The 22222-nt window shown below is 38.2% G+C and overlaps 2 protein-coding genes across 2 annotated transcripts in view; both read right to left on the reverse strand.

Moving 5' to 3' along the window:
* Positions 1-691: 691 nt before the first annotated feature.
* On the reverse strand, positions 692-9764 carry LOC106878154 (cyanocobalamin reductase / alkylcobalamin dealkylase). Its single transcript, XM_014927290.3, has 4 exons — positions 9641-9764; positions 5507-5713; positions 4266-4415; positions 692-2084 (listed from the first exon to the last, which is right to left on the reverse strand). The coding sequence occupies exons 1-4, from the start codon at positions 9722-9724 to the stop codon at positions 1716-1718; spliced, it is 810 nt and encodes a 269-aa protein (XP_014782776.1). The 5' UTR covers positions 9725-9764; the 3' UTR covers positions 692-1715.
* Positions 9765-20408: 10644 nt separating this feature from the next.
* Positions 20409-22222, reverse strand: part of LOC106878153 (transmembrane protein 59) — a 41455-nt gene continuing 39641 nt past the window's right edge. The window contains exon 6 of the mRNA XM_014927289.3: positions 20409-21879. Coding sequence (XP_014782775.1) covers positions 21751-21879 — 129 coding nt within the window. The 3' untranslated portion in view covers positions 20409-21750. The remainder of the gene's footprint in view (positions 21880-22222) is intronic.

The raw sequence follows: 22222 nt of genomic DNA on the forward strand, positions 1-22222 counted from the left end.
AGTGATACTCATACTTGACACCATACACCAGCATATCCACGCATGTGAGGACTCACACATGGTTGATGCGTATTGACACCCATACGTACACAATCCCTAGCAAGCACACACACCTGCACCAAGAAACTGATGCCATAAGCTTTCAACCAGACGCTAGCTTAAAAACACGCTTAACAGATACACATGAATAGGTATCAGACACCCACATCTACACACTCATACAGATGGTACACGCACGCACACATTCACACACGCATGCATACACACACACACACGCACTCACACACACACACACACACACACACACACACACACACACACACACACACACATCTTTGTTGACCATTTATCTGATGATCCACAAGTCCCTTCAAAGATCGGCCAGGCAGTTAGGCACCACCAGGTTTCTGTCCATCCACGCAGTCCAAAAACTTCTTGTTAATGCATTTGGTGTCGCTGGAATATCACTCTCAATTCAAATAACACTTTTCTTGACCAATAGCTGCCCAGTTGCTGGTAATTATCTTCATGCATCTCTCCATTCGATTAACTGAGCTCGACAAGTGAGGTTTCTGTAAGAAGCCTACGAAACTTGAAGTTGCACAGGGCCGAATGAAACTGTCTTAAATAATAATGTTTGGTGGTGGTGAGGATTTAACTGTTTCGAGATGAAAAAAACAAAACAGCACAATGAAGTCTTTAATTTCTTTTTATTAATCTCTTTATACACATCTATCAATATCAGTGAGAGTGAGAGAGAGAGAGAGAGAAAGGAAGGGAGGAAGGAAGGATGAGGGACTGTTTGTGCTTTATGTGCATGTGAATATGACTGTGATGCATACGAAAGATTACATTTTTGAGCAACTGCATATCACATGTGCAATGAAGGTCACAGACGAGAGACATAATAGTCATTTACGGTTACATCTTGCGAGTTTAAGGGCTTCACTGTCTCAGTTCATTTGACATAAAATACGTTTTTAAATATTAGGATACGTTTTTGGAAGTTACTTGACCTGAAGAGTGTCCTCATTATGAATGGTATTTATCTTGATCGATTCACTGTAGACTGATCAGATTTTTCCACTTTTATGTGGCCATGAAATGCGCGTAGTCTTTCATTCACTTTCGTTATTATAAACTTACTAATCTGATTTAAATTTTTTGTCCAATATTTCATAGATTTTTGTATTACAAATTTTCTCTTTGATTTTTTAGATTTTCAGACTAGTATTCTGTATAGTACGCTTTTCTTGATGGTGTCTGATCTCCTTCATCGTATGAGTTGCACCATGGTGGTTCTTCTCTAAATTATTAGTATATATATGTATATATGCCTGTTATGTATGTATGTATGTATGTATGTATGTATGTATGTATGTATGTATGTATGTAGAAAGTTAATTGGCTGATGTGAAATCTACTAATGAAAAGTAAAAAGAAGACAAAAACAAAAGCTCCTTGAAATAGATATGAGTTTGGTGGAAAATTTTATTTGTAAAGCAGAATCTGGGAAATTGTGATAATCTATGTTAGTGAATAGCATGTATAATAAGTTTATGCAGATGCGATAAATATAGCTATCGTGAGTTAGCGGTGAAGTTTTAAGTTTTAATCAGGACATCTGGTCGGACAAAATAGATATCTTTTCAGAACGCATTCATATTTCTCCTACGATGTGTTCCACCTGAAATTTTTTGAACGTTTCCTTTTGATTAAGACTTTATGTAGCGAAGGAAAAATTTCTTAAAAAGCTTTACTATCAATTTGAAGATTTTCCACCGATAACATCTTTTGCTGATATCTTTCAGTAATTTATCTCGTTTTTCACCGTAAGAGGAAAAGTACTTTTTGGCTTCAGGGGTATATTTCTTCTCCACAGGAATGATATCGGCAAATTTCCAACTCGACCAGTCGTTATTCACTTCATTTAACAACTGTATCCTCTTCTCAGTGGTCGGAACGACATCCGGAGGCGTCAGACAAGAGAAGTTGCTGGGTACCGTGAGATTCTTAAACACGATAACACCTGGGATTCTAACCCAGCCTCCATATCGTGGATGAATGGCGAAACCATAAATTGTCTGAAATACATAGAGCAAGTAAAAAGAAAAAGAAAAAAACTTATGAATCATTTCTTGTAAAAATATATGGTTATAAAAACGATAGAAATTACCTTCATTCAAAAGTGTTGAATGGAGATAGATTTTTCGATCACATTGTTTACATAGACCTATTTGTATACTAAACGTCGTAACTCAGTGTTGGTAGCTCTAATTTCTATAGAAAAGTTTTAGTCTATTACTTCATATATATAATTATATATATATACAGGGTGGCCCAAAAGTAGGTTTACCGTTGTTCAACTATCTCTTTCGCATTCATATATTAACAGCTTAGATCTTAATTGTAAAAAAAAAAAAAACATGAAACCATTATTCTATGCTGATTTAATTAATTTTGTCAAGCTCCCTTTTCAGTTTGTAAGATAAAAATTTAAATGTAATAAAATGTTTTAAAAGAAGTTTAAAGTGCCTACACGATAACTGCAAATCTACCTTTGGGCCACTCTGTACATGTGTGTGTGTGTGTGTGTGTGTGTGTGTGTGTGTGTGTGTATAGTAGTTTTGGATTATGGGTATATGTCAGTTAGTGTATTGAGTAAAATACATTCACAGTTTGGGCTACCTGGTGTCATCCACAATTGGAATATATTTCCTCTACGTCAGGAATTTCGTAGCGTTAGCTGAGATAATAATTGATAAAAGAAGAGGAGGATAGATTTAACACTTGCCTTTATGCCGTGCGGAGATTTCTTCGACTCATCCTGCAGCTGTCCATTATGGGTAGGATATTGCATATCTAATTGTGTTGCATTGAACTGTGCAGTTTGTGTCACATCAAGTATGTGTGTATGCGTATGAGTCTGTACGCCTATATATGTGCTTATGTCCAAGAGCGTAGACTCCTACCTCTCAATCTTAATGTAATCTTTCTTGGATAGATTTTACTCTTTCTTTTATGATTCTATGATTTTAATTTACGCTCTGTGTGTGTGTGTGCGTGTGTCTATGTGTGTGTGTGTGTGTGTGTGTACGCCTGTGTGAGTGTGTGTTCATATCCGGGAGTGCAGACCCTCCGCGTTAGCTTATATGTAATCGTTCTTTGACAGGTTGTACTGTATATTTTATGAATGTATGATTATATATATATATATATATATATATATATATATATATATATATATATATATACATATACATACATATATACATATACATACATATATATATATGTATATATGTATGTATGTATGTATATATATATATATATATATATATATATATATATATATATATATATATATATATATATATATATATATATATATATATATATATATATATATATATATATATATATATATATATATATATATATATATATATATATATATATATATATATATATGTGCATATATATACACAGACATGTACATGCCTATACATATATGTATATATACATGCATATATGAGTACAGGACGTCAAAAAAAAAAAACGTTAACAAAATGAGAAACGCGAACATAAAAAACAAAAGCATGGAAAACGAACTTTTTTTCGAACAACGAAAGAAACAAACCGGGAAACGCGACAGGCAACATAAAGAACATTCCCTTCATCAGGTGTCCCCTGTTTTATCTACTCCGCGTTTCGGAGATAGGGGAAGGGACTGTTCCAGTGACCGTAAGAAGTAAAAGATAACAAACAAAAACAACCTTAAATGAAATAACGGTACTACTAAAGCAGCACGGTCCCGAACGCGCAGTCGCGCGTCCGGGCTAGCTAGTCGTGAGTGGTCGATCCTAACCCTAACCCTATTCCTAACCCTAACCCTAACCCTAAACACGTATTCATTTGCACACGCGGGTTAGGGATAGGGTTAGGGTTAGGGTTAGGGATAGGGTTAGGGTTAGGGTTAGGGTTAGGGACAGGGTTAGGGTTAGGGTTAGGGTTAGGGTTAGGGTTAGGGTTAGGATCGACCACTCAAGACTAGCTAGCGCGGACGCGTGACTGCGCGTTCGGGACCGTGCTGCTTTAGTAGTACCTGAAATAACATCATTCATTATATTGAACAACATGCCTGCAACAGCCAGCAACATCAACAACGGCAGTAGCAGCATCAAGAAGCATTACAATGACGACAACATTAATAAAGCAGACAATAAGAATGTTAAATTATTGAATATTAGGTTAATTTTACTGACCTTATTTGCGGGCCAGGTATCCGCAGGGACATCTTTGCGCTGATAGTAATATGCGGCCCCCGACACGTGTGCTGCTGTTTGTGATAAAATAACTGGATGTCCGGGACCCAGCATGTTGTAACTAGACAGGAAATCGGTTTCAGGATATTTCTACATTGAAAGAATTCAGAGGATAAAAGGTTCAAATCATAACGAAGTGAAGAAGGATTTACAAAAGCGTGTGTAATGTAGAGCAAGGGTCCCTTTGTGACAGAAGCTGATGTAGCAAACCAGCGCACAATAGCCAACAGTGTAACATACATTATTGTAATACGTACTCATGAAACAGACAAACGTTTGGTCTAAATTGGGTGTTGCAGACATCGTTGTCACAGATATCTGTGTATAATTCTCATACATTAATGCAACACATTCATGTAAAATACGAATTGTTGCACAGCAACCCCTAGGAGTAGGAGCACTCCGTCGGTTACGACGACGAAGGTCCCAGCTGATACGATCAATGGAACAGCCTGCTCGTGAAATTAACGTGCAAGTAGCTGAGCAAGCCACAGATACGTGTACCCATAACGTAGTTCTCTGGGAGATTGAGCGTGACACATCGTGTGACAAGGCTGGCCCTTTGAAATACAGGTACACCTCATTTTTGCCAGCTGAGTGGACTGGAGCAACGTGAAATAAAGTGTCTTGCTGAAGGACACAACGCGTTGCCGGGAATTGAACTCACGACCTTACGATCGTGAGCCGAATGCCCTAACCACTAAGCCACGCGCCTTCACAGCAACCCCTATAGAAAACGCGCGAGTACACACATACACTAACACATAAACACACGCACACATACACACGCGCACGCGCGTATTTTAAATGTGAATGATTTCCTGAAAATACAGGGCACACAAGACAAACTTGTCCGACCATTGTATTATCAGAAGCAAGAAACTAATAGTAGCTTGCATTTAAATACTATGTTCATTAGATAACACACGCACACGCACGCACGCACACACACACACACACACACACACACACACACACACACACACACACACACACACACACACACACATCTGTGTGTATTCAAGACGATATGAATTTAATTTCATGAAAGAGGTACGCGTAGAAATTGTAATGTTTATGTCTTTCTCGAAGTGCATTAGTTCCGATCGGGAATCTAAAACAGCTACAAATGCATTTGAGTGAATATCAACCGCTTAGATATAAAATATTTAATGACTTACATCGAAGAATTTCTTCAAGTAGTATTTATTACATTCATCAGTTGGACTCTTCTTGAGGATGTCATCAATGTTTGATTTGCAAATAAAAGGTTTCATGGCTTTCTCAAACACATCTGGTGCTGCCATAACAGTTAAGGCCAGCGTGTTATCCGTGTAGTTCAGATGAAATTTTTTGTCCATTGTATTAATGCCGTTGTAGCATCTCACCTGGTTAAATAAAATCAAATGATATATATATATATATATATATATACACACACAGACACACACACATATATAGATAGACAGATAGATAGATAGATAGATAGATAGATAGATACATACATACATACATACATACATACATAAACATACATATGTGTGTATGCGTGTGTAAATGTACACACGTACACACGCACGCACGGACGCATGCACGCACACACACACATACACACACACACACACACACACACACACACACACACACACACACACGAATATGAATGGAGATAATGGTTCGGTTATGTTACGTACGTTTCCATAGTATGATTATTATATCATAAATAAAAAAATAATTTAAGAGATGAGGAATTATGTACATTATTTACATTATTTACATTATTTACATTCAACGGATTTTTGCTCTCATCTTGTTTGTTGTTAGCACAACGTTTCGGCTGATATACCCTCTAGCCATCTTCGAGTATCTTGGGGAAATTTCATTCAATATTCCCACGGGCATATGGCGTGGTGGTTAAGAGCGCGGGCTATTAACCCCAAGATTCTGAGTTCGATCAAGCAGTGACCTGAACAATAACAATAATAATAATGATGATGATGATGATGATGATGATGATGATAATAATAATAATAATAATAATAATAATAATAATAACATCGAAAAATACCATAGGAATGAGAACCCAGGTTCGAAATTTCCCCAAGACACCTGAAGAAGGCAGGAGGGTATATCAGCCGAAATGTTGTGTTAACAACAAACAAGATGGGGACAAATATCCGTCGAATGTAAATAATGTAAATAATGTACATAATTCGTCATTTCTTAAATTATTTTTTTTATTTATTACGCGCCCCGTTTAAAGCCTAGCCAGGCTCATGGGCTCGGTTTCGCGGTTTTTATGGCGTATATGTTCCCCCCAGCTAGACGTGACGCCAGTCCATCGCAGTGTTACTCAAGAAACAGGAAGAAAGAGTGAGAGAAAGTTGGGGCGAAAGAGTACAACAGGGGTCGCCACCATCCCCTGCTGGAGCCTCGTGAAGCTTTAGGTGTTTTCGCTCAATAAACATACACAACGCCCGGTCTGGGAATCGAAACCGCGATCCTCCGACCGCGAGTCCGCTGCCATAACCACTGGGCCATTGCGCCTCCACATCTCTTAAATAGAGAACTGTAAATGTCAAATATGATGACAAATTTATGAAATAATATTTCATGCTTCACATGACAATAGGTAATAATGTTTAATATGAATAAACTTTGTTACTTGCAAATATCTAGTGGATAGATAGCTTTTATCTTTATATTAAATCATATTCTTAAAAATAGTAAATCTTATCTATCTTTCTAGTATGACTATTGACTAGGACTGTACATTTATGTATGTATGTACATGTTTGTTTGCTTGTTTGTTTGTGTGTATGTGTGTGTGTGTGTGTGTGTGTGTGTGTGTGTGTGTGTTTGTTTGTATTTAAATTGCTTTAAATTTACTTCAAACAGGTTAATAAACTCTACTTGTGTTGAGTACATTTTCCTCAGTTTCTAACTTCACACATACGCGCACGCACACACACACCCACACACACCCACACACACCCACACACACACAAACACACATTTATATATATATACATATGCATTCACACATACAGACACTAACACACACACACATGCATATATATATATGATTATCGTTTTAACGTCCACTTTTCCATGCTTGCACGGGTCAGATGTAATTTCTTGAGGTAAATTTTCTACTTCCAAATGCTGTTCTTGCTACCAAGCCTCATCTGTTTTCAAGCAATGCAAAATTTCTTCTTAGCCTGGCGCTTGTATAAGAGTTGCGCTCATTTCGAACTGGCACACGCTTTCATGCAAATGCTCGTACATACATACTTTCATCTGTCTGCCAGTCTTTCTGTCTCTCTCCCTCCCTCCCTTTTTCTTTCTTTCTTTTTCTCTCTGTTTCAGTCTCTCCCTCTCTCTCCAAGACACATTTCATGCGGGCATGTTCACCTATTATTTGTAATTGGCAGTGTCTCCAGCTATCTCCCTCCCTCCCGCCACCCCACTCTCACACTGTCTGTCCGTCTCTGTCTGTCTCTCTCTCTCTCAGTCGCTCAAGGGATATAAGTTTGATCTTATTAGATAACTCCTTTTGGGGTTACAACACACTAACTAGAGTCTTACCCATTGTGTGACATACGATGATAAGAATATACTTCTACCACCAGGGATGTTTCCTAGGGTCACATGGTAATTTTCGGAGCTTTCAACATCAGACAGCCTCACTCAGGCAACCTAGCCGGGGTTAATGAAACATAAGCTTGTGTTCAGTTAGCACTACCTTTGGTACCACTGAACCTTCCAGGATCGCCCATCCTGATCCACAACCATTTTGAAGCAACATCTGTTGCTTCCACAGGCAACCTGATGGCTTTCTGCCAACTGGCCTCTATGAGGCTAAGCATGTTCCAAGCTCTATAGATGGACTGATCTGCAAACCCTTTGCATTCCATTTCAATCAGATCTCATCTTACTTGTCACCCATTGCTTTGACATAGCTCTTCCAGCTCTGCATATTCCCTCTTATTGTTCTTGTTAGTCTCTTCGATGCGGTCTTTTCAAGGAACGGAGACTTGTAAAAGAGCCACTTAAATGGATGCTTCTGAGATCAGCATCGAATCCAGCCTTGTTATATCTTTTATCCTTTACTTGTTTCAGTCATTAGACTGGGGCCATGCTGGGGCACCGCCTTGAAGAATTTTTTTTTGTCGAATGGATTAATATAATGAAAAAAAAAATCAACAATATGTAATGTTCAATAGGAAGGAGACGTTCGAGGGATGCTCAAAGAAAAATTCCATTAAAAAAAACTGTGGGAACCCTAACCCTAACCCTAACCCTGACTTTTGCGGCAAGTGCCTTGTTTTTTTTTTCCTATTCTCCAACTACAGGCGTATGCTCAGACTAAGCCCGTTCACTCGCACCACTCTCGCCACTTTCATCCGCCTTTTAGCAAGCTCGCTAGAAGACAACACATTCCTCTCTACCCAAAGCCGACCCCAGCGGAATATCAACTCAGAACGTAAGGACGAACGAAATGATGCAACGCATTTTGCCCATCGCGCTAACGATTCTGTCAGCTCACCACCTTTAATAATAATAATAATAATAATAATAATAATAATAATAATAATAATAATAATAATAATAATAATAATAATAAGCTTTTCTCGGCAAGACTTCCGCCCGTCCTCCCACAAAAAAACCCACCCTTTTTTCAATTATTTTTGGGGTTTTTTTCTCACACAAACCCACTTTTTCGGCTATGGGGAATACGAATCTGCCAAAAAATTGGTAAAAATCGGCATTTAAAAATGTTTCAATGTATGCAGAAAAATACGGAGATTATGATTCTGAAAAAAATTTCCAAAAATTTTTGTAAAATTTTTTTTAAGAATTTTTTTTTCTAAATATGCAGAAAAATACGGACATTATGATTCGGACAAAAATTTCAAAACATTTCTGTAGTTACGGTTAGGGTTAGTGTTGGGGAAAAAAGTCAAAATTGTGAATTTGTAGTGGTGGTGGGGTGGATTTAGCAATGTCGATTTTTGGCAATTTTCCGGAACCTCCGTAACCGAAGACGGGGGTTTTGGAAAAAAAAAAAAATTAAGAAATAAACAAATTTGGGAGAAAATGTTGGCGGGGGCGGACGAAGGTCTTTCCCTTTTCTACTCTAGGCACAAGGCCCGAAATATTTTGGGAGGGGGTACTTAATTTATCGACCCCGAAAGGATGAAAGTCAAAATCGACCTCGGCGGAATTCGACCTCAGAACATAATGACAACAACAATAATGACAACAGCAACAACAACAACAACAATAATAATGAAAACGAAGACATTACTAACTGCAAATGGATGGGATTCATATCCATACTGGTTTAGGGTGGCGTTGAAAACAGCCAAAAGGGTCACCAACTCTGAAGCCAACATTTTCCTGCTGTTTACGGTGTAGCGCCTTTTTTATAAATGCAGTTGAACAGGTGTAACTAGTGACGATTGCGTATTTGACTCAGTGTGTGTGTGTGGTGGGGCTGGGGGCGAATTCACTTGAATAAGAAACCATTCTAAAAATATGTCCTGTTGACAAACTTTTCTGTATATCACATTTCACTTATCGCTATAGCTGCTTGTGAACGACGGCCTCTCTCCCCCTCTCTCTCTTTCTCTTTCACTCTCTCTCTCTCTCTTTCTCTCTTCCTCTTTCTCTCTCTCTCTCTCTCTTACTCCCTCTCTCTCTCTCATCCTCTCGCTTTCGGCCCCTGTCTCTCTTCCTCTTTCACTTTCTCATGCAAACACAAACGCATACACACACTCATACACACACAGGACTTTTATATTCGTTCACATAAACTGAATGACATGTTTTTATTTCCTGCTCATGGTGAACAATGTTATTTCTGACATAGGATGGCCAACCCACAGCGTTCATGTAAAATATGCATAAATATAAACATGACTGCGTATGTGTTTATATGTATGTATGTATGTATGTATGTATGTATGTATGTATGTATGTATGTATGTATGTATGTATGTATATGTGTGTATGTATGTATGTATATGTGGTTGTGTCTGTATCTCTCTCTCTCTCTCTCTCTCTCTCTCTCTTTATCTATCTATCTGTCTATCTCTCTCTCTCTCTCTTTATCTATCTATCTATCTATCTATCTATCTATCTATCTATCTGTATGCCTGTTTGCCTATCTTTCTACATACATACATATATACATACATACATACACACACATTACATACATACCCACATACATACATACATACATACATACATACATATATACATACATATGTTTTTATCTGGAGGAGTATGGTACTATCTGGAGGGGTATGAGGATGAGCGGACTAGACTTCGCGAAGAAAAGCGGAGACAGCCCAAGGAACATCAGCAAAATCCTAGACGAACTTATCTTCGTCGGAGCCCTCTTCACTGCTCTTAGTGTAATCGGGAATGTGCCTCCAGAATCGGCCTTTTCAGCCACGAGAGGGCCTGCCAACACCATCAAGACAACCCCTAAGGATCAAAGACGACGTCGTCATCTGTCAAGATGGGTTACCTTAAGCAGTAAGCAACCATAGTTGTCCTTTTGTGCCTTTTCTTTCAGAGACGACGTTTTTGGCTTAGAGAGTTCTTGTTTTTATAACTATCCAGAACCAGCCAGAAGGCTAGACATATTGTTGAGAACAATAGATTTCGTTGGCGGTCTGTTAAGTCTATTCTAGCTTTCGGTGGCCTAGAAGAGGTTTGAAGGGTCAAATGGCAAAGACATTATTCTGCTTAGCGAAGGCATCTGGCAAATGTAACTGCTGTCACTCACAGAAAAACTATTGTTTTACCGGGAGAAAAGTGTTGTTCGACTGTTAAGCGAAATTCGGCGATCGAGGATTGAATCCATGTTATGCCTGCATGAAGCCATTACACATACATACATACATACATACATACATACATACATACGTACGTACGTACGTACATACATACATACATACATACATACATACGTACGTACGTACATGCATGTATGTATGTATGTATGCTACTGACTTTTATAGCCCTAGGAAGACATCTCCTCCAGCTGGCTAACGATATACATTTTGTGTCCAATTAGTATTTGCGAGGGGCAGTCATCGCTCCCATCCCCAAATTAAAAAAAACGTCAGACGCAGTATAAGAAGCGCTACAGTGGAGATACAATTCGCTGACGAGAGTACAGCAAAAAACGGACTCGAGTTTCTGGGTGGTTACCCGTCCTCAGCGTGTGTTAATCACCAGCTACTGATAAAAACTCACCCCGCTCGCAAAATACATCTCGCTCAGAGATTTAATATAGCTTATTTCTCCCTTTTCGAGATCAGCGACAGTTCGTCGCTGGAAAAAGCGTATAGTATTTTGCGAGTGGGGTGAGTTTTCATCACTAGCTGATGATTTTTGTTGGATTTTTCGGTTGCTGCTTTCGTGAGTTCATTTTGTTCTAATGTTATACTTGTACCATTTTTGTGTTGTATTGTTATTCCATTGAATTGTGGTTGAACCTGTGAAATTTGAACCTCGGTTGTTTTGTTAACAGTTATTTTCGATCTGCGAGGCGGAAATTCTGTTATTGTTGGAGAACTGCGAACTTTAATTTTTACCCTTTTGCAGAGTAAAAAATTATACTGTTTAAACATGATTTTGTGAAAGACAACTTTTTAGAAAAATAAATTATTTTTGTCAGTTTTTGAAAACGGGTTCTTGAAAATTTGTGTGTCCTGTCAAAAGAATTTTTGTACTTAACATGGAATTTGACTTAACATGGATTTGAGTCAATTTTGGACTTCCCAGAGATGGAAAAGGAGAAAGAAAACGAAAAAGAAAGTGCGAAACAGGTTCAGACGGAAAGACCCAGTTTTTCAGCTGCCGTTGGCGGCAATATGGTGAATTTGAACGCGTCTATGTCGGAATTATTTAAATATCGGAATATGATTAAGAAAACAGGGTATGCTACGAAGTTGCTCCCCTCCCCTACAAGATATACTACAGAATATAGCTACCAAGACTGTGGTCTATAAGACGTACAGTCTTAAGGAGAAACGAATAAAGTCTGTCAAAAATGACGTAATTCAGAAGTGCATGCAACCCATCTGAAAAAAAAAATTTTTAAACGTCAGACGCAGTATAAGAAGCGCTACAGTGGAGATACAATTCGCTGACAAGAGTACAGCAAAAAGGCTGTCGACATTCACACTGAGAAACGACGAAATAATTCTGCCAACTTTTCTAGGCAGGAGAAATGCGAAAATCAAAGTGGAAGAGATTCCGGCTGGTTTGGACGTGTCGTGGATTGCAGCCTCCATAACATACGATGTGAAAGAAAAAAATGTCAATACTACAAATACAGAAAAAGAGGCTGAAAATTGGAAAACCAGTCACTTGAAATGGTGGTCCAAGCCAGCCCCGAAATCCTTGAAGGATTTCTCGATAGGGTGTTCATAGGGGAGGAGTGGGTGAGCGTTGGGGGACGTAGGTCGTGCTGTTTTAAGTGCGGCGAAAAAGGCCACGTCCGCTCAGGATGTAAAGAGAAAAAGAGCGAAGCTCCGCCCCAACAAAAGTCTAAAGACACAGAAGAAAAAGGAAAAAAAAACCCAAATAAAAACCAAGCAGAAGTGCCCAAGGAAAGCGAACCAACAAGGCAAGAAACACCAACCACAGAAGAAGAAATAGGATTTACATTAGTGACGTCTCAAAGTAAAAAGGCCTCTGTCCCTGACTCCGCTCCCCATACAAAAACACCTAAAGCAACCGCAGGTATACAAGAAAAACTCCCCACACCGTTCCCCTGTTAAAACCCATCTGCAAACCCGACCCCAAAGTACAATACAAAATTGTATCGTTTAAGGACACCATAAAGCACAAGTATACATTCGGATGGCCAGGATGAAAGTGTTTTTGTTCAATAAACTGACACAAAGATATAAAGAAGATATAAAGGACGTAAGTGCAGAGATGACCGGCAGGAGCTTCATCGCGAGTCCAGCGGCTACACCACAGAAGAAGGAGGATGAGGGGAAGCTGAATTCGTTCAGCCCCTCCCCAAAATCAAAATGTAAGTACGAATTTCTATGGAATTTAAGTTAGGGTGCATAAATGTGCGTGGCCTAGGGTCAAAATGGAAGCAAACTTTCTCCTGGACGACCTTAGGTCACTAGAAAAGGGTGCATAAATGTGCGTGGCCTAGGGTCAAAATGGAAGCACTTTCTCCTGTACGACCTTAGGTCACTAGAAATTGATATATGTTGTAACTGAGTCCAAGCTGAGTGGGCCACAAGCGTTCACGCCCCTTCTAAATGGCTACTAGAAATTTATTTCTCCTAGTCGTGGGTAGGGGACGTTGTGATCCTACTCAGGAAAAACTTGGACGTGCAGGTAAGTGCAGTCTTTCTAGACCCAGAAGGTAGGTTGGTCGTTCTAGATGTGACACACGTGAGTAAACAGTCCTTTAGGTTGGTAGATGTCTACGCACCAAATGAGTGTAGGCAGGTTGGTTTTTTTTCCGGGACCTAGAGAGTTTCTTAGTGACGTCAAAAACTCTAGTTGTACCAGGAGACTTTAACACTATTCTCAATGCACAGGTGGATAGTGTTAGCTCGGCTAATAGAAGGGGAAATCCTCAAAAGGCTACTAGAGAGCTATAATCTAGTAGACCGGTATAGACTGGATGAATCGCTCGTTCCACAGTGGACGTGGTCTAATAACGACGGCTCATGCAGATCTTATTTAGAAAGGATTATTGTTAGAGACAGAGATAGGGATACTGTTAGCTGTCCACGCTTTTATTGTGTCCCCTGTGGAGTCGCAATGGCCCAGTGGTTAGGGTAGCGGACTCGCAGTCATAGGATCGCGGTTTCGATTCCCAAACCGGGCGTTGTGAGTGTTTATTGAGCGAAAACACCTAAAAGCTCCACGAGGCTCCGGCAGGGGGGGGGCGAACCCTGCTGTACTCTTTCACCAAAACTTTTTCTCACTCTAACTTCCTGTTTCTGTTGTGCTTGTAATTCAAAGGGTCAGCCTTGTCACACTGTCTCACGCTGAATATCCCCGAGAACTACGTTAAGGGTACACGTGTCTGTGGAGTGCTCAGCCACTTGCACGTTAATTTCACGAGCAGGCTGTTCCGTTGATCGGATTAACTGGAACCCTCGGCGTCGTAAGCGACGGAGTGCCAACAACAGCAGGTCGTGGCTAATCTTGGGGTAAACAACAATGGCAAACGGTAAGAAATGCTTTTGATGGCTGTTATAGGAGGTGTTTAGCCTCAAATCAGCCTACGATCGCAGGCGTTTCCGCTCATGACATACCTTCAGATATACCGTATCTAGGTCTATTTTAACAAACATGTCCTCCCTTTGTTTTAAGACAGTAGAGTGTGATTTGAGAGATATGTGGCTGCTATTTCTAGTAGGTTAAGCAACCGTGTATGGACTCCTATGTTCGTTTATTTCCGATAGTTGTCAGAGTAAATCAGTTTCTGATTCATACTAATTATTTAGGAGTATTAAAAAACACCTTTGTTAGGTTATTTTCATTCTCAGTTTTGTGATCTGTGGAATGCAATTCTACAATATAGACAAAGTAATTGGCAGTGTAAGTTGAGAGAAAATATCAGGTTATGTGAACATGATGTTGTTTGTGATCAGGCGGTCCTATTGTTAAAGGTGTTACAGCAAGATTATTTTTAGACGTAGTATAACCAGAAGTATCATATTTAATGCCTTTTCTTTGCTTTGTTTAGCCAAGTTGGGCAAACGTGATGCATCATCACATGCATTCCAACTATAACCACTCCTGTTTTTATCTTATTCTACACAGTGTATCTGGGAATACATTTCTCAATGTGCCTTTCTTTTTAAGATGATAGAGTGTGATTTGACAATCCGCAGCCAAACACCACCACCACCACCACCAAATTGTCACATGGAAGACAATTACTTTGTCTATATTGTAGAGTTGTGAATACAACCAACAACTTCAAAAGATGGCGATATACTTGCATAGCAAGTATTTTGATCTGAGATCATGTGCTGAAACTAAAGCAACTGCAAAAGACACAAGTGTGTTGTGCTTAAAAATGTGGTCTGGATTAAGAAAGTGAGGCTTGTTGCGAGGTTGCAGGGCAATTTTATGATGCTGTACCCAGTGGGAAAGGCATTGAACTTGTGTTTACAAATGGACGAAGGACATCTCTCTAAAGGTGAAAAAGATCAAAGAGCATACACGGGGAGGGCATTTAAAGTGTATAGCAAGCTAGGAAGAGTGACTATATAAGCAAGATAAGAGGATCGGTGGAGTGATGGAGAGGGTTGTGAAGCAATAGGATGTAATTTGTGGGAGATTTTTAGTTACTATTTCTTCAGCACATGAAACTACATAGAGAATTTCTAGTTAACACTAGTAGCCAATATTTAATACGTCCAACATTTAAGGTGCATAATAAATGAACATATTTACAGTGATTGTGAAAAGGGACAAGACTGAGATGAATGTTAGAGATACGAAGTAAGAACAGAAAAATAGCTTTAAAGAAATGGGCCAGTATGGGTAGAGAAAATGAAATCTAAAATTCTGTAGGAAAGAGGAAGGGTCAGTATTTTAAGATGACCAACCAAACATATTTTGGAAGGCATTTCCCTTGTTTCCTCTAATTTTTAGTAATTAAGGTGTGGAAAAATCATTGTTGTTCCATTCTTTTTCCTGTGTCAAAAGTATGTATGCAATGAGTGCATAACTGATAACATTATTATATTTGCTGGCATCTATGACACCCTTTTTTTTCTTTTAAATATTTTTTAAATGTATCAAAGAACTGTCCTGTGTCTAAAGTGGCTGCATTATGGATGGGAGACCAAGTGTTGTGGGCTAGGGAGCTAGATCAACAGAAGTCCCATAGGAACAATAGCTGTTACTAATGATAAAATATTGATTTCAAATTATGGCACAATGCCAGCAATTTGGGGGGGGAATGGGTAAGTTGATTACATTGAACCCCAGTACTCAACTGGTACTTATTTATCAACCCTGAAAGGATGAAAGGCAAAGTCAACCATACCAGAATTTGAACTCAGATTGTGAAGATGGACAAAATGCTGCTAAGCATGCACCAAGTTCCAGAGCAGTCTTGAGGCCATAGTGGCTACTTTGAGTAAACTGTTACTTCCAGCTATAATCTATTCTTCGATTGTTTTTTAAATACTTTTATTTTTAGATGGGATGCATTTTATTTTCTTTTCATGCAAAGTGTCAAATTTAGCCTAAACACCAAAGATGTATGTACGTACATATCACTTTGTTTGTCCCCTCCAGCCACCCACTTTGCTTGGTTTTTGTTTGTGGGTTGGTAAAAAAGATCCATAGAACAAGTGTATCAAACTTTAAAGAATATAAGTACTAGGAAGTCCATAGAGGGAGTACTGGGAGAAAAGTGGGGTCTAAGGGCTGTGTTCAAAATTTTAAAAGCTACAGTATTTTTTTTTTTTTTGTCATTAGGCTGCAGCCATGATGAGGTAGTGCCTTGACAAATGAACCGATCCCAGTACTTGTTCTATTGGTCTCTTTTGCCGAATCACTAAGTTACAGGGATGTAAACATGCAAACACCGATTATCAAGCAGTGGTGGAGGACAAACACAGATATACATATCTATCATCATCATCATCGTTTAACGTCCGCTTTCCAATGCTAGCATGGGTTGGACGATTTGACTGAGGACTGGTGCAACCGGATGGCTACACCAGGCTCCAATCTAATTTGGCAGAGTTTCTACAGCTGGATGCTCTTCCTAACGCCAACCATTCAGAGAGTGTAGTGGGTGCTTTTACGTGTCACCCAAAAATAAATGGCAGGCTTCTTCCAGTTTCCATTGACCATATTCACTAACAAGGCTTTGATTGGCACAAGGCTAGAGTAGAAGACACTTGCTCAAGGTGGAACTGAACCACACAGCCGCACCTGCACCTATAATCACTGATTTAATCTTATCTTTTGTTTCAATCTTTGGACTGTAACCATGTCGGGGTTCCATCTTGAACAAATCAACCACAGCACCTGTATTTTTAAGCCTGGTGCTTATTCTGTTGATCTCTTTTTGTTGCACTGCTAAGTTATAGGAGATGTAAACAAACTAGCACCAGTTGTCAATAAATGATGGGCTTCTTTCAGTTTCTTATTTCTTTACTACCCACAAGGGGCTAAACACAGAGGGGACAAATGGATTAAGTTGATTATATCGACCCCAGTGCGTAACTGTTACTTATTTAACCGACCCCGAAAGGATGAAAGGCAAAGTCGACCTCGGCAGAATTTGAACATCAGAACATAGCGGCAGACGAAATATCGCTAAGCATTTCACCCAGAGTGCTAACGTTTCTATCAGCTTGCTGCCTTATGGGCTTCTTTCAGTTTCTGTCTACCAAATCCATTCACAAGGCCTAGGACAGCCTGGAGCTATAGTAGAAGACACTTGCCCATGGTGCTGCACACATGGTTGGGAAGCAAGCTCCTTACTACACATCCATGCGTGTATTTTTGTACATAACTCAACTGAGTATGAAATTGGTGGTTTATTGAGTAAAGAGACTTTTCAAGAGCTTGGGGTTCATAGAAAAATTCATTTAGTGGGGCTGTGTGATAAGAAGCTTGCTTCCCAACCTCATGGTTCCAGGTTCAGTCCAACTGTGGCACCTTCAGCAAATGTCTTCTATCATCTCAAGCTAACCAAAGCCTTGTGAGTGGATTTGGTAGATGGCAACTAAAAGAAGCCTGTCGTATATATATATGTGTGTGTGTGTGTGTGTGTGTGTGTGTGTGAAGGGGGTGGCCTGCAAGAGTCCTGTGCCAGTGCCACATAAAAGCACCCAGAGTGGTTGGCATTAGGAAGGGCATCCAGCTGTAGAAACATTGCCAGATCAAATTGGAGCCTGGCGCAGCTCTGGTCAAACCGTCCAGCCCATGCCAACATGGACAACAGACGTTAAATGATAATTTGTGTCTGTCTGTCCCCATCACCACTTGACAACTGGTGCTAGAGTATTCATGTCCTCATAACTTATTGGTTTGGCAAAAGAGATTGAAAAATAAGTACCAGGCTTTAAAGAAGTCCTGGGGTCAATTTATGCGACTAAAAGATTCTCCAAGGTGGTACCCCAGTATGGCCACAATCTAATGACTGACACAAAAAAAAAATGAATAAAAAATGAAGGGGAATTTTAGTGATGAAATTTGGAACCAATGACTGAGATTATTAGATATATGAATTGCAACTAATTACTTAAGTATTAAAGTCTCACCTGATTGGTAACTACACTACACAGAAACATCATTAAAATAATATAAATAAAGACAAAAGAATTTGTTTTTCTTTTAAACAATTTTTGAATGATGTGAATAAAAAGGATTAATGATGTGAATTAAAAAGGATTAAAAAAAGTTAAACACTTTTCAAATAGAAATACATTATTTCAGTCCAGGTTGAATCTGATCAAGTAGACTCGTGTTCTCAGCATTTCAACAAGAATGTTATTTTCAAATAATTTGGCTGCTATTTCTAGGAGGACAAGTGGCCATATATGCAGATAGGCTCCTTTGTTGTGATCATCATCGGTTTAATGCCCACTTTTCCATGCTTTAATGGGTTAGACAGAATATCTTCAGGCAGATGCCCTCACCTGTTTCCAAATAAGGTAATATTTCTCCAAGGCCTAACATGTTTTTGCAGAATATTGGAAGTAAAATATAACAGTGACACTCATTTATGGATCTTTTCTGTTTGCCTATCATTTTTCAATTTCTTTAATTTCTGTTCCAATTGGTTTCATATTTGTTGTAATGATGTAGTTTTGTATGCAAATGATTGACATAAAATTCATTTTTGCCACAAATCAATAAATAAAGAGTTAATAGTTTTTAAAGTTTGCAAATTTTAGGTAATTTTAGCCAATCTTAAGCCAAAGACATATTCATGCCTGTTTCCATAGTAACAAGCCAAGCTCAAGAACTCTTGTCTGCGAGAAAGCATGTGTTGACAAATATATTCTACTCACTGAGGTGGTCATGAGATGTGCTAAAAATAACAGCTAAATAGAACTTAAATCATGCACCTCCAAATCTTTTGTTTTTGCATAATCATATGACTTTCTGTGTGTAGAATACAAATTCTAAAAAATTTTTCAGAAGATTCCAAAAAAATAAAAAAAAGTTGAGGGATTATGTTATGCATAAAGCAAAATTCCACCAATATTTCATTTGCTTACAGTTGACAACAAGCTGTCACACACACATGACAGCTTCCAAATCCTTTTTTTCTGACTGGGTAAAAATTATTGAACTTTAAACCTCTATAACTTTCTTTCAAAAATCTTCTGGAAAAATTGAAATATCTCCTGAGATTCAGCATGGAAAATTACATCAATACACTAAATTTTAAAATTTTCCATAAACTCTGAAATTTCCACAGGTGCAGCCAAACAGAAAAATCCTCATTTACAAATCTCAGGTAATATCAAGACAAGGAAACACATATACACATACCTGACAGACTTGTTTCAGTTTCTGTCCATCAAATCCATTCACAAGAGACTGGTTGGCCCAGGGCTATAATTAAAAGACACTTGCCCAAGATGCCAAGCAAACTTCTTAACCAGACAGCCATGTCTATGCTTCCAAAGAAATTAGTACTTAAAGACAGAACAGAAAAATAATTTAAGAAAATGGCACCAAAAGAGCAGCTCTGATTTCTCACAAGAAGCGAGAGAGATTCAATAGTTGATCAATTCAGTAAGACTCAGGAAAGGATTTGATCTGAAATAACTACAGAAACATAACATTGATTTGTCTCCCCTTTCAAACAGTCAGCAGTGAAGTCTTTCAAAGAGTATGGAATACAGTTTATTTAACTTTCTTCAATTGATCATTTCAAAATTTACATGCCAAAGTCAAAAGTTTGTGAAATTGTGAAAGAATAAAACAATTTAATTTAACCATGTACAAGTTGCTGAATTAATACAGAAAAGAAAAATAAAATGGCTAGGGAAATAGAATTTAAAAAAAAAAAAATTGTGACACAAAATATAGAGAAAAAGATTTTTATTTTTTTAAATCCTTAAAAAGAAAAAACAAAAAAACCATTTGGCAAAATGGACAAAGCAAAGCTAAGCCATCAAATCTAGATATTAATTTAAAAAAAAAAAAAACGATTCTGACACATGATAATGAGATTAGTAGCATTTTTTTGTTTGTGTGTTGGTGTAATTTTTTCCATTTTTTCTTTCTACTTTTTCTTTCAAGTTTTTAAAATTTGTCAACAGTTTTCTGTATATGTGTGTATGTATGTGTATGCATGTATGTGTGAGCCTGCAATGCAGTATCAATCTTTTACTGAGAGTCACTGTATAATTCCAGTTATAATAGGCATTTTTTTTTTATTACTTAATGAAGAGAGAAAGTCACAAGTTAGTCCCATATTTTATTATTATTATTATTAATATTTAAACTGCTTCATTTAAAACAGATAAACCACAAAGTTTGAAGTGCAGAATTGTTGTAGGTCTTCAGTTCTTTTTTATTTATACCTTCCCCACAAAGAAAAGAGAAAAGAAATCAAAAAGCATTTTAGGGATATACAAATGATTTCCATATCAACCAGGAACCTACATGATAAAAAAACACAAAAGTGCACCCAAAATAAAAACAAAACATTTACAACCAACAAAGAGGTTAAAAGTTAATAAATATGTATATATATATATATATATATATATATATATATATATATATATATATGAACTTTCACCCATTTTGTCACATAAAAATGATAGAATTACACTATAGAAAACAAATAGTTGGTAATCTTTGATATTAAAAAGGAAAAAACAAAGAGGGGGAGGAGAGAATTTTCTGATGCCACAAAGTTTATGTTGTAGTAGTGATTAAAAACAAAATCAAAAGAAAACAAAAAATAGTAACAAATTTCCAATGTACACCCACTCACAAACATCTATATAGATATACACACATGCATCCATCGACATGGTTGTGTAAGCATATATGTATACACACACACACTATATATATATATATATATATATATATACACACACACACACACACATACATAAACATACAATTATACATACATACACACATATACTGACACACACACACAGACATTCAGATAAAATACATGAGTGTGTGTGTATATATGTAGGTATATATGTATATAATTTGAAAAAACTGAAATGTTTGAGAAGTAAATAGAAATATTTTGACTGAGGTATACCAGATCAGCCAAAAACAAAGAGGGTGGGGGAGAGAGAGTGAAGGGAGAAGAGTAGGAGCAGGGAGAGGAGGAGGGACAGAAGTTTCAGTTTCAGAATTGGCTGCTCCAGGAATCCTCTTCTGGTTCACTCAGTGATTAGATCCTGTCACTCTTGATGTTCACCGGAAGAGGGGCAGCAACTACTATGTCTTGGGGAAGGCATTTCTTCATCTTCTTCTGTTCAAAATCCACCAGGTAGTCCAGGTCACCATAAATACTGAGTTTCTAGAAGGAGGAAAACAAAGAGAGAACAGAAAGGACAATGAGTTAATTACATAGATATAACGTCTCTTTCATTGAACACTAAACTCGGCTTGTGAAGACCTGCTGGAGCAAGCGAAAGTGAAAATCATGATGGCACCTGTATCAGTGGAGCACTAAGAGCACCGTCTGAGTGTGATCGTTGCCAGAGCAGCTGTCTGGCTTCCGTGCTGGTGGCACGTAAATAGCACCATTTGAGCATGATTGTTACCAACGTCGCCTTCCTGGCACTTGTGCCAGTGGCAAGTGAAAAGACATTCGAGCGAGATCGTTGCCAGTGCTGCTGGACTGGCTCCTGTGCAGGTGG

Source organism: Octopus bimaculoides, chromosome 7 (genome assembly GCF_046866305.1).
Source record: "Octopus bimaculoides isolate indiv1 chromosome 7, ASM4686630v1, whole genome shotgun sequence".
In the NCBI taxonomy this organism is placed as follows: domain Eukaryota; kingdom Metazoa; phylum Mollusca; class Cephalopoda; order Octopoda; family Octopodidae; genus Octopus; species Octopus bimaculoides.